Source organism: Monopterus albus, unplaced genomic scaffold (assembly GCF_001952655.1).
Source record: "Monopterus albus unplaced genomic scaffold, M_albus_1.0 scaffold30.1, whole genome shotgun sequence".
NCBI classification, from domain to species: Eukaryota; Metazoa; Chordata; class Actinopteri; order Synbranchiformes; family Synbranchidae; genus Monopterus; species Monopterus albus.
The window spans coordinates 1,336,825-1,351,958 of NW_018127910.1; the positions used below are offsets into that span (position 1 = coordinate 1,336,825).

General features: G+C 41.7%; 2 protein-coding genes across 13 annotated transcripts in view; both read right to left on the reverse strand.

Moving 5' to 3' along the window:
- The window catches only part of LOC109958053 (dedicator of cytokinesis protein 9), a 77,275-nt gene extending 76,727 nt beyond the window's left edge, over window positions 1-548 (reverse strand). For 6 of the 7 annotated variants that reach the window (XM_020596383.1, XM_020596382.1, XM_020596381.1 and 3 more), the window contains exon 1: window positions 135-547. In XM_020596383.1, the coding sequence (XP_020452039.1) occupies window positions 135-251 (117 nt within the window). In that variant the 5' untranslated portion in view covers window positions 252-547. Of the gene's footprint in view, window positions 1-134 lie in introns of all 7 variants that reach the window. The other variant, XM_020596384.1, reaches the window with a different exon arrangement.
- A 1,215-nt stretch (window positions 549-1,763) lies between these two features.
- Window positions 1,764-15,134, reverse strand: part of LOC109958090 (FERM, RhoGEF and pleckstrin domain-containing protein 1-like) — a 48,696-nt gene continuing 35,325 nt past the window's right edge. For 5 of the 6 annotated variants that reach the window (XM_020596443.1, XM_020596445.1, XM_020596442.1 and 2 more), the window contains exons 14-27: window positions 13,725-13,912; window positions 13,376-13,465; window positions 11,404-11,537; window positions 9,195-9,276; window positions 8,861-9,098; window positions 8,628-8,758; window positions 8,465-8,533; window positions 7,977-8,066; window positions 7,637-7,719; window positions 6,775-6,887; window positions 6,373-6,536; window positions 3,841-3,948; window positions 3,041-3,192; window positions 1,764-2,939 (exon numbers count right to left, since the gene is read on the reverse strand). In XM_020596443.1, coding sequence (XP_020452099.1) covers window positions 2,858-2,939; window positions 3,041-3,192; window positions 3,841-3,948; window positions 6,373-6,536; window positions 6,775-6,887; window positions 7,637-7,719; window positions 7,977-8,066; window positions 8,465-8,533; window positions 8,628-8,758; window positions 8,861-9,098; window positions 9,195-9,276; window positions 11,404-11,537; window positions 13,376-13,465; window positions 13,725-13,912 — 1,724 coding nt within the window. In that variant the 3' untranslated portion in view covers window positions 1,764-2,857. Of the gene's footprint in view, window positions 2,940-3,040; window positions 3,193-3,840; window positions 3,949-4,494; window positions 4,632-6,372; window positions 6,537-6,774; window positions 6,888-7,636; window positions 7,720-7,976; window positions 8,067-8,464; window positions 8,534-8,627; window positions 8,759-8,860; window positions 9,099-9,194; window positions 9,277-11,403; window positions 11,538-13,375; window positions 13,466-13,724; window positions 13,913-15,134 lie in introns of all 6 variants that reach the window. The other variant, XM_020596447.1, reaches the window with a different exon arrangement.

Consider the following 15,134-nt stretch of genomic DNA (forward strand, 5'->3'; position numbering starts at 1 on the left):
AACTCCCTCTTCGCAGGAAATGTGCGTAAAAATCAGGCCATTGTTTGCTCCATTTAGTTTTAAATAGACACGATGACACCGATCACTGTTATATCATCTAGGACGAGAAGTGGGATTTTGAGGTGTGTACTTACTACCAGCACAGACGTCCTCACCACCTCAGAGACACTTTGCCTGAGCTCGGCCGCCGTGCCAGGTTTACTCAGACCCCGCGTAAATTTCCTGGTCTCCGGGTGCGCGGGAGTAGCCATCGTTGCGCACCACTTTACACCAATGGCAGTCCAATCCACAAGTTAAATCGACCAAGTTTACAGAGAAATCATCACCGGCGTATCCGTCTCTCTGTTCCCCCACCCTACTGCACACCACGAGTTAAAAGCTGGGTCATGTTATGGTGCGGATGTTGCTTCACTCCCACTTTTCGATCTCATACTTTTCGTTTCTAAACGTCACCGTACGTATCATTATCCCGCAGTTCTACCTTCGTCCAAATGATTTACAATAATGTATCCCAATGATAAGCGTTTCATTGGCTGCCCAGCGCCAGACAGGAGGTGTATAATCTGTCTTCTGAACGCACTCCGCCCCTTACCGGCTTAAAGGCCTGCCCACTCCCGGCTGTGTGTGCGCCATTGGATCTGGACTTTGGACAGCATGTGACTGAATCAATATTTTCCCCATTACCACAAACATCACAACGCTTGAGAACATGCTTATTATATTTTGTGGAGTTACTACCGTGTTCTGTCATCCATCTGGCATCTGAATATACTGTACACACTGTTAAAAAGGAGCAAATTTGATTTTCTACTAACACTTTTTTACATGGAACCACAAAGTTGTGATTGTTTAACTGACCTTTGAAGCTAACAACCTGGAGGGAAAAACAAAATCTTAAGGTTTTATAAGGATTTAAAGTGAGTTCACTAGCTTGTGTTTTAGAGCAGGGGCTTCCAGCCAGTGGTCGGTGGCCCACTGGTGGTTTGTGAAGACACTGAAGGTGGTTATTGAACATATATTCCATAGTAGTTGCACTGCAGGAATCTTCTTTTGTTAAAACACATTTCCATGTATTACTCATTGTTTGTGAATAATCAAATCCATGCAAATATATAAGATTTAGAAAAGCTGAGGTGACCTTCAGGATTAAATACTGGCTATCCCCTCTACAACAATGCTCCCCAGGTTGCTTCTTAGTCAGAATGGTGGTCCCTGGATCACAATTAGTTGAAACCCCTCCTGTAAAATGTGTCTGAGAAATACACAAGTGCACACACAGGTAGTGCTGCTTACACCCTGTTTGGCCCGCTGGTATAGGCACCAGACACCCGATGGAACCAAGAGCTAAATGCAGATAATTCTTTTACTCAAAAATAAAAGTTATTTATATTTTGGCACCCAGTCTTCAGACCACACTGATTGATATTGCTTGTACTGTGTGTTTGTAATATATTATACAGGATATTGTGATTATGACTTGACTGAACATTACTTCTTGGTCAATGTTGCCATCTATAGGTCACGCCTATAAACACACTACAGAGCAGCCTTATATGTACTAACTCTATGCACAGACAGGTGACAAATTAAAGGAAAAACCTGAATAAATGAGTGGTCTCTTCCAGGATAACAGTGACTCCACTACTCTACTTTTCATTTATCACCTGTTTTTATTTTCGCAGTCAACTAAAAACATCACTTCTGCAAAAAAACAAAAAACAAAAAAAACAAACAAACACAAGTAACACAAATAAAAATCTGAATAAGTTTTTTTTTATTGCTTTCATTCCCAGCGAGCTTTCTGTTGTCTGGAAAAACACTGCAATTCTAAGCAGAACTGAGGTTTTACATGTGATTTGCTTCCCTGCAAACCCCTGTCTGATGCATATTTCCATTCATTTAGACCCATAAAATCCATTATCTGTATATGGGAGGTGCTTGGAACTGAAAGTTTCTATTTTGTTTCACACATAATCTTTAAAGCTTTTTTACACTTACTTTCATAATACAATGATTATGTCCCACATTTTCTCAAACAGCTGAAGGGAAACTTCGTAGTCGATTTTTAAAAAGCAAAACAGTCTGAGACATATTCATACAACTAAGATTAGCAAATAGAATATTTACTTTACTTGAAATGGCATTTGTGTTGATGGCAGCTACCTCTGGCCAACACTGTGATCAATCCAGGTTTCTGTCAAAAATACATCAAGATTATTTTATATTTTCATCATCTTTTTTTCCCTTTTGTACATAAGAACACATTGTGCTGGGTCAGGTGTGAACAGAGCACTAACTTTTAAAGGGTGGCCTGTTTTATATGGTTATAAGTTCATGATATACAGTGTAAGAGACATTCATGATCTCCGATGTAACAAAATAGCATTAAAAAGTCAAGGACACTGATATAAACCGGTTTGGCACCAAAGTTGCTTGATATTTTCAAAGCAGCCATTTTCAATAATATGAACAAGTAGACAAAAACGTTATGACAATGCCATGATAGTTTAACCATCTAAGAAAAAATGCTTCACATCTATATCTGCTGTAAAAACAACCAATGACAAAATGTAAAAGCAGAAAGATAGGAAGTGAATCTGACCGTTAGAAAACTGTATAAAATGACATCCTTAAAAAGAGGTTTCAGAGTTGAGAGTAAAAACGCCAAAAAATGCAGTCTCTGATGCAGTCTAAACCAGCGGACATGTCACCATTAAAGCATTAAAAAGCACCAAATGTGCATGGACAACATGTACAAATGTCCCAGATATGAGTAGAAAAGAAAAGAGTCCCAGGGTGGTGGGGGGGCAGGAAGGACACCTGAAGGAGACAGTGTGTGGAAACAAGGTGAGCTGAGTCAGTGAAGATGGGACTCTTTGCTGTTCAGCACACAAGCCTGACTAGAGGGGACCGTGGCACTGCGGATGACCTCCATCCACCTGTGGGCCGACAAGCATGTTCTATCAGCCCTGGCATTTGACAGGCAACAAAAGTGCAAATACACTCAGGAAATGTGCATCTGGATGATTAGTCTCTATACCTCTCAAACGCGTATTCACTCTCTGACCGGAAATAATAGACGTGGGACTTGAAATGCAGTTTGAAGACATAATCCTTGTGGATGTTTTCAGACTCAGAGGGGATGGTGACTGAGTAACCCAGTAGAGGAAGACTGGCCAGTGGATAATCATCCTGAGGACAAACAAAAATTCAATTTACATTTCAATTTTAAGTATATTTCACTACTATAAAAGAAAAAGAACAGTAAACAATGGTCATCACTGCCAATAAAATAGAGTAGTACAGCAGAAAAGAGATGCAGCATACTGGAAGACGTGTCAAGATCCTTTACTCACGTAAAAGTGACAAAACCACTTTGTAAAACCACCAAATACTCTGTTAGAAGTAAAAGTCCTGCATTTAAAATCATGTGTATTAACAGCAAAGCAGCATCACAAGTAAAGTTGTCAAATGAATGTGGTGTCAATAACAGAGGAGTTGTTGGCTCTAAAAAAGTATTTCTTTTAAATATAACAATGATTTTTTTTAAAACAGATTTCACTATTTCAAATGTTCTCTAAATGCACATTTAAAACTCACAGTAGCTCTACTTTAAACACTGCCAGCAAACATTTTCTAAGGACATAAGTGAGATGAAACATCGCAGGGGAACGTATGTTCACCTCTAACATGGCACATGGGTTTGACATTCAACACAGAGACGTGATGCCTTTCTGTCCAGAGGAGCATCAACACTTTGACAGGTGCAGAGCGAAGAGGGGCGCTAACGTGGCAGATGTTGTGGACAAACAGCAGTAACCGAGAGTGAATTTTCATCACCTGGTGAGACTTGTAGAAAAACAAGCTAAAGTTGGTGAAGACCACCCAGAGCTTCTGCCAGCCGTTGCTGTTCTTGAACTTCCTCAGCAAATTTCCTGACAGCTGATTCTGCAGGGAGGGAAAACAAAACACATTTCAAAAGTGTAGAGCTACATAGAGTCATAGAAGTCACACTAAGTGCACTGTTAGCATATGAAAATGCAGAGGAAGGGATCATCATTTCAAATGCACTGTACTGTTGCTTAGCTCATAGTGTTTTATGCAGTGGTCCCCAGCCGGCTTTGTCTCACAGCCCTATCAAGTTACTCAACAATTTTTCCACATAACCCTGGCAAATGCAAAAGTACCACCCGATTAACCCTGGCTGAGAACCACTGGTTTAAAAATATTAACAACTTGCAACAGCTTTTGGCTCTTCAGGTACGTTATTCTTAATAATCAAGGTGCCTCTACCGTCACTTTTGTTTTGAATGTTAGATGTCATCACAAATTTCAATAAAGCCAATGAATACATCACTAACCTATACAATATGAGGCACCAGAGTTATTTCTCTTTCATTTTATTCCTATTAAGCATGTGATAACTTTGCTTCTTATGGTGCAGTTCAAGTAAACACACACACAGGCCCTGTCCTGTCTGCCTGGATCCTTTACCTCTAGACTCCTGCAGGATTCACTAAAGGAAAGGCTCTGAACACGGTACCAGCAGATAACAGACAGAGGCACTGGTCCCTGGCCACTGGGGGGCCCCACCAGGGGGGCCTTATTCTCACTGACTGGACTAGGGTCCTCTACCACGGAGGAACGCACAGACGCATGGGGAAAAGAGAGACACAGAGAGAAAAAAACAGACAGGGAGGGAAGGAGGGAGGGAGGGACAGAAACACAGAGACTGAGTAGGTGAAATACAGGCATGCAGTGGCAGGGGTTAACACAGAGGCCGACGGTGTGTCCAGGCAAGGCTGTAAAGAGGACGTTGTTACAACTAGAGGAAGAGCAGAAGTAGATCAGGGAACAGCTGGGTTGTAGTGTCGCTACATCCCAAACCAGGATCCGTTCTGTGAGTGTGAATTGAGGACATTTACTGTAGCACATCTATGTACTGCTCTCTCTCGCTTTTTATAGCTAATCAGAGATTTCAAATGCCGGAGGGGGAAAAAGACAGAACCACACAGGAAAGCCACAGCTTTGAGTTCAGGCTGGCTACTGTCTGCCACAGGAGGGAAAGGTGGGAACAGGATCCTAACTGTGGCTGCGAGCAAAGTGAATAAATCAGCCTTAACATACTGTACAGTGACTTAAGGCTCAGCGACAGTGATGCACAACAGAGCAATGCTTTTACAAGAGGACGTCCTGTTTTTGGTTGCATTGTTCACGCACGAGGATGCACATGCACATGTACAGGCGTGCAGGTGGCGTGATTAACATCTAGCCTTGGCTTCATACTATTCTGCCTGAGGAACTAATGTGTAAAGAAACAAGGGCAGTAGAGGACAAGAATGCTGGCTAGCAAACATGAATATAAACAAAGCATGATTTAAAATATGTGACTGCTAGCTTTCCAGCCCACAGCTGATTTGGTTCAATGTCACTGCTCTCATAGCACTGTTTTCAGCCACAGCAGGCAGCTACTGTCAGCAAAAAAGCTCTAAAAATCCACTGTGCACTTCCTGCTCAACACCAGCAGCAGGCAGACACAGGTAGCACACCTTGCAGGTGAACATGGTGAAAGAGCTAGCAGCTACAGAGCCTGACTTTTCCCTCAAGAGCTGGTGGAGATCAAAAACAGAGCTAGAAGAGAATCAAAGATTCATCAGGTGGACACAAATATGGCTCCACATAAATGATAACATTGCTCTGTAGCTGGTGGATGTATAAATAACTGATTATTAATAAGTTCACTGTATTAACTTAAAAGGCAACAATTTCTGAAAGATGTATTCACAAGCTGTTTTTCTTCAACCCACAAGTGGCTAAAACATCATTATCATTGTCTGTTTAAACCAAAATCCACAGGGTGCTTTTAAACAGATCCCTCCTCACCCAAAAGTTGTCTCTTACTGTCACATATTGTTGTACTTTAAGTCCTCTTCCAAACGAGCATGGCTTAGTTAGAGTGCAGAGAAAAATACTGGAGAAAACGAAAACAAGCTGCTGATGATTTACCTTCACGTTCTTAGAAGAAAAGATTGGCTGTTTGAAGTGCAGATGGAATCTACAGAATAATTTTGTGCCTATGTTTTAATTTGTTTTGTGATTTTTACCTATTTTAAAATAAGTATTCATATTCTTTTACATGTATATGAAAAGAATGAGCTTTAAAATCATTTCAGTTCATTAGCTCAAACTAGCAGAAAACATGTCATTAAATGTAGTGAAGATGGTGAAATGCAGCACAGGAGGATCCTGTTCCCACTGAGAGACAGTCAGAGTGATTTCAGATTCAGCACACACTCAGAAACAGAGAAAGAAAACAGCGAGGCAGGAAGGGAGGGGCAGGTCTGAGGCTGAGTGCTGAGGTTTGGCCGGTACCTCCACAGCTATGCTAAAGTCCACCATGGACACACTGGTGTTCCTGTGCCAGCACACGTGCACCATGGTGTTACCACGGTGAGGGGTGGGCCTCTCCAGCGAGGTGCTCGATGCTGTCATGTCATCCTCAGACTCCACCTCCATCGAGGAGTCCTCAGGGCATTCTGGGAAAGTCAGGAGGTTGTTACTGCTAGACAATGAGCAGGGTGACGAGGGGAGAAAGGCGCTACGACACAAACAGCATCAGATTATTCACAAATCAAATGTAGTCCTGTGTATCTGGGATGTCAGTTGGTGGGGTTTTAGGATTGTCTGACAGTTACCTTTCTCTTTCACTTATTGTTGAACAGAACTACAAAATATACATTCAATACTCAACAGTATGTTTACTGAGTAACCTACTGTTGTCTGTGAGATTGTTGGTCAGAAGGTCAGATGAAGGCCCGTTGCTGGTTTTTGCCATCTCTATCACCGTCTTTATGTCCTCCATCCATTTCTCCATTTCTATCGATGAACTACAGGGAAAAATACACAAAAATAAAAATTTCCCTGGAGCAAAATGGGTGTGAGTCACAGCAGGGTGGCCTGGTGATCAGAGATAGTCTTAGTAGCAAGAATGTCACATGATGGATCCAGGTGTACTGCTAAATCTGCCTAAAACTATTAAGACACTATCTGCTCATTAAAGGAAAGTGCAGAATGTCAGGCTGAAAATTCATCTTCTGGTTTTTTGTCCAAGTTAAAAAAAAAAGTAACAATCAGGGGCATAATGCATAAAAACCAACCAGAGAAAATATCAAAAGAAAAAAAAATGTAAATGTTACAGTATGTACATTCTAATATTATTAATAACATCAAAATGATTATCAAAGCAAATTGATTATTGATTAACCCCCTTAAAATTACATCAATTCACACAGTACTTTATGACTGATACATTCAGACTCAGAAATGTAGAGTTTAGTTTCAGTGAGTTGCTGAAGCTGGAAAAGTGATGGGAGCAAAAACAGCATTTAGAAAAGTGAAGGAGACATGTCGCCCTCAACCCCAGTAGAAATGTCACCTTTTCTAATAGTGTATGTGTTTTTGTCATTATTTGTGAGAATTCACTACATCTGACAAGAGTGCATGTGTAACAATCCTCTAATAGCGCCACATGAAAGTCTGGACTCTCCAGAAAAAGAAATGTACATAAAACTCCTCTGCGTTTATTTTAGGACTAGGTACAAGGTGTCTCTGTGTTGACATCTACTGTTACATTTACCTTGCTGCCACCACCAGTGACTGCTGCTGTCCGACCAGTGTAAAGGCGTGAGGCACACCCCACTCGTCTTCACTCTCTCTGATCTGAAAGAACACAGACATAGAAAAAAACATTTAAGAGCAGCGGGATCTAGGACAGAAAGGACCAAAATAGAAAAGGAAAGAAGGTTGGAAGTCGGAGAGGACATGTGCAGTAGTCTTGAAAGTGTGTGTATGACTGTGTCTGTGTGTTGTTTGGGTAGAGGCAGATGCTGAAAGGGCTGCAGCTAATTTGCAGTAATGATAAACTGGTGACAGCCACTTGAGGCACTTTGTGTTCAGCTGAGAGATGCAGCACTTACTGTCATGCCACGAAGCAACAGCTGCCCGTGCACTTTGAACTGATTAGTCGCCGTCATCCCTCGACTTGTGTACAAAATGACATCGCTGAACTATGGCCAGGGAGGCAGAGAGAGGTACAGAGAAAATGGAAATTGAAGAATCTTCCAAACAAAATGCCACCGAGTCTGGTTTTTGTTTAAATTACTAAACTAATAAACTATTCCAAGAAGGCATAAACAACTTGTTATAATTGCTGGGAAATTATGAGCTTGAGCATAATGTCATAAAAATTATACCACAAGGACTGAACTTTAAAAACTATTCTTCAGCACAATGTTCCACCATACAAATATATTTTCATATAATTATGAGTAACATGCCTTATTTTTCCATACATGCACCATCTGAGTAATTTATAGCTGGAGAGGATAAAAGCATGAGGACTTTTCTGCTGAGATGACTGAAATAAATGATTAGATGTGACCCAATCTCAGAATGTGGGTGTTACCAGGAAAAACATTCGCTGCTGTAGGCCTTTCCCAGACAGTTTGCTGAGGCAGCCTAACCTGATGAACTCCTGAGACAAGAGAAAACAAAAAACATGCCATTTAATTAAGTGAGATAGAGAATTAAAATCCTTTCCAGTCCAGTCTTTGAAGAGTTGAACTCACCCGACCAGGAACAACTAGATTGTTGATGCCAATCAAATCCTTCTTAAGCTCCAGAATTTTCTGGAAGTTTTCAATCTTGATTAGGCTTCCCTGGAGCTGCTCCACCACCTCAGACACATCTGCCAGTGCAGCTATACACCAACCACAGGCAAGAGATCACCATGCACTGTCTGTTATATATTATTATTCTGCTGTACCGGATTACCTATAAAACACTGGTGTGAGCATAGTACCTCTGCAGTCCCTGAAGTCCACGTGAGTGGCCAGGTAGTGTTTGCACAGACGCTCCAGGATCTGCTTGTAATGAATCAGACGGTGCAGAGGCCGCAGAATGAAGACATTGAGGGGGACGTAACAGACCTTCTGCAGCTCAAAGTCCCTGCAGAGACCCTCCAACTTGCGGGACGCCCTGCATGCTTTTTCCAGCTCCAGCAGAACTTCAGACTGCTTGTGCAGGTTTGCTGTCAGTGGCTACATGCAGACAGAGAAAATAGCATATGAGTACAAGTTACTCAACTATGTTAGCTATACTCAGATATGAAAGAGTTTGACAAAGTGCTTCCTCACCTTCAAGCCTTGGAGGTTCTTCAACATGACATCTCCAATCCGCTGGGAGTCTCCTTTGATATGAGCATTAGAACGTCCTTCCCTAAAAGAGATAAACATCAGCAGAATTAATTAATTGACTAAGCTGCATAAAAGCTTATTAGTTACACAAATGAGCTTCAACTTCTGCAAAAAAAAAATTAAATTCCAGTGAAGTTGGAAAAGGCTCTTTAAAGTTTGAGAAAGAGATCCACCAGTAGGTGTCTCCCTTGAGCATGGATGGCTTTCCCCATCCAGGGTGCAGGAGTAATGAGTTGCCATTACTGGATTCATTCAGGAAGTTTATTAATTTGGTACAACATTTTAAAACATTAACTTTACAAAAACACATCTCAGTCTGTAAAACACATTCATGCTCATCTCCAGCAAACAGCTTCCTCATCCTGGTCACAATAACAAAGGTATTTATGTGCTGTAATATTTGAATATGCTAAGCCCCACCCCCACAAAAATGACAGGTATGGCTGTAGAATTTGCATACAGATTTGAATGTGGTTCATATCAGCAGAGCTGACTGTAGTATCACTTTCACTTTAATATGGAGTTCTACAAATGACTAGCCAGCAGTAAAAAAAATAAACTGGATGTTTGCATTTGATGGCTGTACATTAACAGGCTGAGGGGCGTCATGTACCACTGTCTGCATGCCTGTGTGTATGTATGAGTCAGCTGGATAAAGCACAACCTCACTAAGGAGATAAGACAGCAGTAACCCACAAGCAAGAAAAGCCCGGCCACAGTGCAGCACGGCTGTTGCCATGGAGACAATCGCTCCTCAGGTCATGTAAAGAGACTGGGATCGCCCTAAACGCCATTAAAACTCATAACAGCTTTTCCCCATTGCTAACACACATTTTCTGAAACAATTGATCATCATCTCTAAACTACACACAGTCTCAAAATGTCTCATCTAACTTCCAGGTCAACATCGAACTTCAAAATCTAGTTGTTCAAAAGGTGTTGTTTTTCTTGAAACAGGTGTTTTAAGGTCAACTTACATTATAATGACCTACACTTACAGGAACACACAGTAAAGAGGCATCCAAAACAGTAAGCAACAACACCTGTGAAATGCACACTGACAGAATACAAAGGTTTTCATTTATTTTAAGCAAATATTAAAGTGGTAGGCAGAGTAGGTAAATTCACACTGCTATAAAAAATACAGTTCTGTAAATATAACTCCAGCTACTCTGCACCATTCTCCATATCTCTCCTGTGGTCTGTGTCAGGCCATAGAATTTAATACACTTCATATAAGATGTCAGCCCTTGTCAGGCAGCGTGGGAAGTGTGCACTACTGGGCATTATCCACCCCTGGATGGCTTCCAAAGACACATCCAAACAGGCCTCTTCCGTAACTGCCGAAAGGTGTTCCCTTGTGTAAGGGATTCTGTTATACATTTTCCACTGTGGTACAGAGAAAAACTGCTCAGCTGCGTTGAGGAATGAGGAATGTGCAGGCAAGAAAAAAAAATCAGTGACTGTAGGATGGTCATTGAACCAGAGGGGTCATTATGTCAAATGACAACATCCTGGGTCTGCACTGGCCCCTCTTTGGTGTTGAAGATGGTTAGAAAGTTGAACTAGGAATGCAAGTAGATGTGCTGAGAGTGTGTGGGTGGAGCTGAGCAGAGAGCGATCACAATGCTCCCTAATCTTGCCAGTAACGGTGACTGTATGAGCAGTTTGTCAAACAGCTGTTGAACAAACAGAACGCAAATTTGCAGAAATGAGCAGAAGAAACAAAAGCAGGACTCCAGATAAAAAGTACATAATCTGTGACAGGTTGGTGAGTTTCTACAGTGGAAAAGGCCTAATAGTCACTGCAATGGCCAGATTTATTGGATCCTGCAATTCTGGCCATGTCACAAACTTTGTGGCTTAGTGTCTTAGTGTGCACATTGAGTTCAAAGGATGGTTTGAGTTCATTGGACTGATCGATGTACCACTTTGGTGTAGGAATTTGGAAAAAAAAAAAAAGTTTACATATTGTGAAAGTGAGTATCATTTGAAACCTGAGGTAAAGGTATGGATTTCTAATTACAGTGTGTTAGCAATGAGGAAAAACTACAGAAAACAGTACTGAAGATGTAAATAACTGGACTGAAACAAGCTAGCCTGTTGTTAACCCTGCAGGGAATGTCTGGAGGAAATTAATGAGTCTCACCACAGAGCCAGCCTCTGCTCCACCTCCCTGAGAAAACCTGTGTGGAACTTGTGCAAAGGCTCGAAGGTGGAGTTGATGATGTTCTTCAGAGCATCTGGAGTTGCTTCATCTTGTCCTATAGCACTCTGAAAAGACTGAGATCACAAACACACATATAATGGTCTTAAACTTGTATAGAGCTTTTCTATGCATCACAGCGCACGCAAAGCCCTTTCACACTTCCAAGCACTCACACATTCACACACCGGTGTAATCACTAGGTTCAGTGTCTTGATCAAGGACACTTCAGCTGAACAAGCTGAGAATCAATCTACTAATCCTTCGGTTAGAAGACCCCTGCTCTACCTCCTGAGCCACAGCCGACCCCAAAAGGAAGAGGTCTCACCGAGATATACAGTACATGAGAGTAAAAGATATGCTTTAAGATATATAAACATGATGTCTTCCTCACTAAAAAACCCATTCTCAGTGTATGAGCAGATCATCTGTGTGTAAGTTCCATACTGGACCATGATTGGCTGCTGGTCCCGATGTTATAAAATCATGTTTGAGCAAGAATGTCTTGCGCTCCCTTGCACAAAGAAACCATCTTCCTTGAGCAGATCAAAGTGGAAGCATCCTTGTCAAACTGTTCACTTACATCATTCTGCACAGTGAAGGTCACACATCCAAGAGAAGTAACAAGAAGCTAAACACAGTTTAGAGAGCTGGTGGATTTGGGGGCATCCTTGTGGTATTTTATACTTCTATCTCTGGGCATTTTAACACAGAACTACAAACCAGAATACAATGCTACACAATAGCTCTGAGTTTGAGAGCTGTACAAGATGTTTCTGAGGAAAACGGGACACTGATGACACTGACAGAGCACTACAAGAGGTTCCAGAAATTGTAGACTATGTAGCAAAGCACACTTTAAACTGGACAAAGCAAGTATTAAGTGGCAATGCAACAGATATTGCTTGGTGATCATGTACTGTAACTCAAGTACTGATTTAATGGCTGCAAGCTTGTAAAAACTCACAAACTCATAATGTTCAAAATTATAGCATAAGCAGATTTTCACATGATGCTTCCCAAAGCCTTCTATCTGTGTTGCTGTGCCGTCTCTTAAATCCCTTAACTGTCTCAGTATGAACAGAAGAATCGATAACCAATCATTTCATTAAGTCAAACTGGAGCCAAAAGTTGCATGCTGTGTGTTTGGGCAGAGCAGCCAGAAAACAGCTGTATTTAGCTGATGTTATGGGAAGCGGAAGTGAGTTTTTAAGAAATGTGAGTGCTTCTAGAAGGACTTGAGAAGAAGCACCAGCTGTTGTTCAGATGACTTCACCCCAAAGAACAGTAAAGCCAACCATTGTACGGGACAAGAGGGTGTTAGATAAACCAATCCTGAGCCAACAGAAATATTTCTGTGCTTTGATCAAGGCTTCTCTGAAAATATCAAGACAAGAGAAGCTTTAAACCTGCCAGTGACAACAAGGAATTAGATTCATTTTCTCCACATGCACATACAGTACATTCTTGTAAGAGCATCCTCCTTGTTTACAGCTGAATGAGATGTACTGCACATTTTATATCCTGCATTCTACCACATTTCACTGAAGATATTATCAGCTGAAATGGTGTCCATATGCTTGTACTGAGCCAGGAATACAGTAGCTAAAGGAACGGGCTGAAATAGGGAGTGACATGCAGAGGGAACATGGAGTTAAATACAAATACAACTTAGTATTCACCACCTTGAGTGAGACAGATGAATGCATTTCAGAGCAAGACTGTGGTAAATGAATAAAAAATTTAATCACGTCTGCCAAAATAGGCTTGTGTCACTACCTGAATGTGCTTTAGCGGGTGCTCGGCAGTGGAGCAGCTAACCAGAAAAATCTGTTTTCTACTGTAACTAGAGGACAGTGCAGGAGAAAACAAGTAGTACAGCAGCATTTTGAGGAACGGACTTGGTCTGTCTTACCACAGTTATCACCTCCAGGTCCTTCACATATGTCCGTTCTGTGGTCAGAAGCTCCTTGGCAATGAAGTAGGCCCGATCTGTTGGAAACCTCTGCAAAGGCATCACAGCAGAGACACTGATCAAGTCCAACCTTTGTTTGGTGGCTCATCAGTTGGACTGCCACTCTAACCAATTTCTCAGAAAAAATTTACAACAAAATATTCAGCATCAGACCCGGATATGATTTATTTAGAACAGGTATTCTAGGTCCAGTGCTCTTTCCATTATGCGACAGTGGCTTTGAAGCACAACTTCAGGAACAAAATTTTTAATGCAACAACACAACTTGAAGTGCTTCTTGTTTACACACCTTCCTTCGAACCTCATCTTCATCATCAGTACGAACACTGCAGGCGTCATTTAGCAGCGGGCTGGTGAGTGGGGAAGGTTGTCGGCCGTCGGGACTGTGACTGCACAGCTCCAGTGACTTCTGACCGTTGACCATACCGTGGGAGTGTCCAGAGGAGGCAGACAGGTGGGGACTGTCGGACACCACACCTGCACAGCATCACACAACAGCCACAGTGAGAAGAAAAGTCAAGGTTAGATTGATTCATTGATTCATTCATTTTCTACCGCTTAGTCCCTGAACGAGGTCACGGGGGGGATTGGATCACCAATTTATCGCAGGGCTAACACATAGACAAACAACCACACACACGCACTCACTCCTATGGGCAATTTTAGAGACACCAATCAACCTAAGCTGCATGTCTTTGGACTGTGGGAGGAAGCCGGAGTACCCGGAGAGAACCCACGCAGATTGATTCAAATATACATTATTATAGAACAGTGCACCTGATCTGGGCAAATCTATTCTTAGCATTAGAGTTAGAGTTTGACACAGTGACAAAGTTCATCTGGATTCATAGAAAAGTAGATGATTAGTTATATAATTAAAAAAAAATCAAATTTAAATCAATGTTAGTCATTTTTTAAGCAAAAGTGCCAAATGTTCCTGGTTACAGATTCTCAAATGTGAGAGTTTGCTGGTTTTATTTGTCAAAGTCCAATTCTGCGTGGCCCACTGTGGTGACATCCAGCATTCAATTCATCATCCAGCTTGGCGAACATCACCCACTGGAAAACGGTTCAGGCTACAGCGAGCTACTTTAATATCTACAAACACAGTTTGACCCAGGATCTGAGAAACATAATCGTGTAGCTGGGGGGCCTGCTGACACACAGACAGCCACGACTCACTCTATAGTCCAGACAGCTCTGACATCCTTTGTGCCATGTCAGTCCGTACACGAGCTGAGACACATACCACAGGATGATCCAGCTGAACGGCTTACTTAGTGTCATCTACACCGACAGTGTTCACTCAGCTTACTTACAACAGCACAACTCTGAGAAAGATTTCACCTAAGCACCACAGAGTGAAAGAAAGACTCAGACAGACAGCACATGTACAGATAACCACCAACCAACAATACAAAACTACAGGGAAGATAAAGGGGAAACGTCTAGCACTTAAAAGGAACACCAGATGCCAAGTTCTGGGGTCTCAAAAAGAAGATTCTCAAATCTCTCTTCATAAAGGTTGTCTTTATTGACTCTATTATAACACATACATTGCTAAATGAATATAAATCCTGAGAAGCAGCACAAAAAGGTCAAAGCCCAGTCAGTGTCTATAGGGACTGTGAGGGAGTGAGAGGTGTAGTAAGAGAAGAATAAGTTCATGCATAGTCTTCTGGGCCTAATATTGAAATTA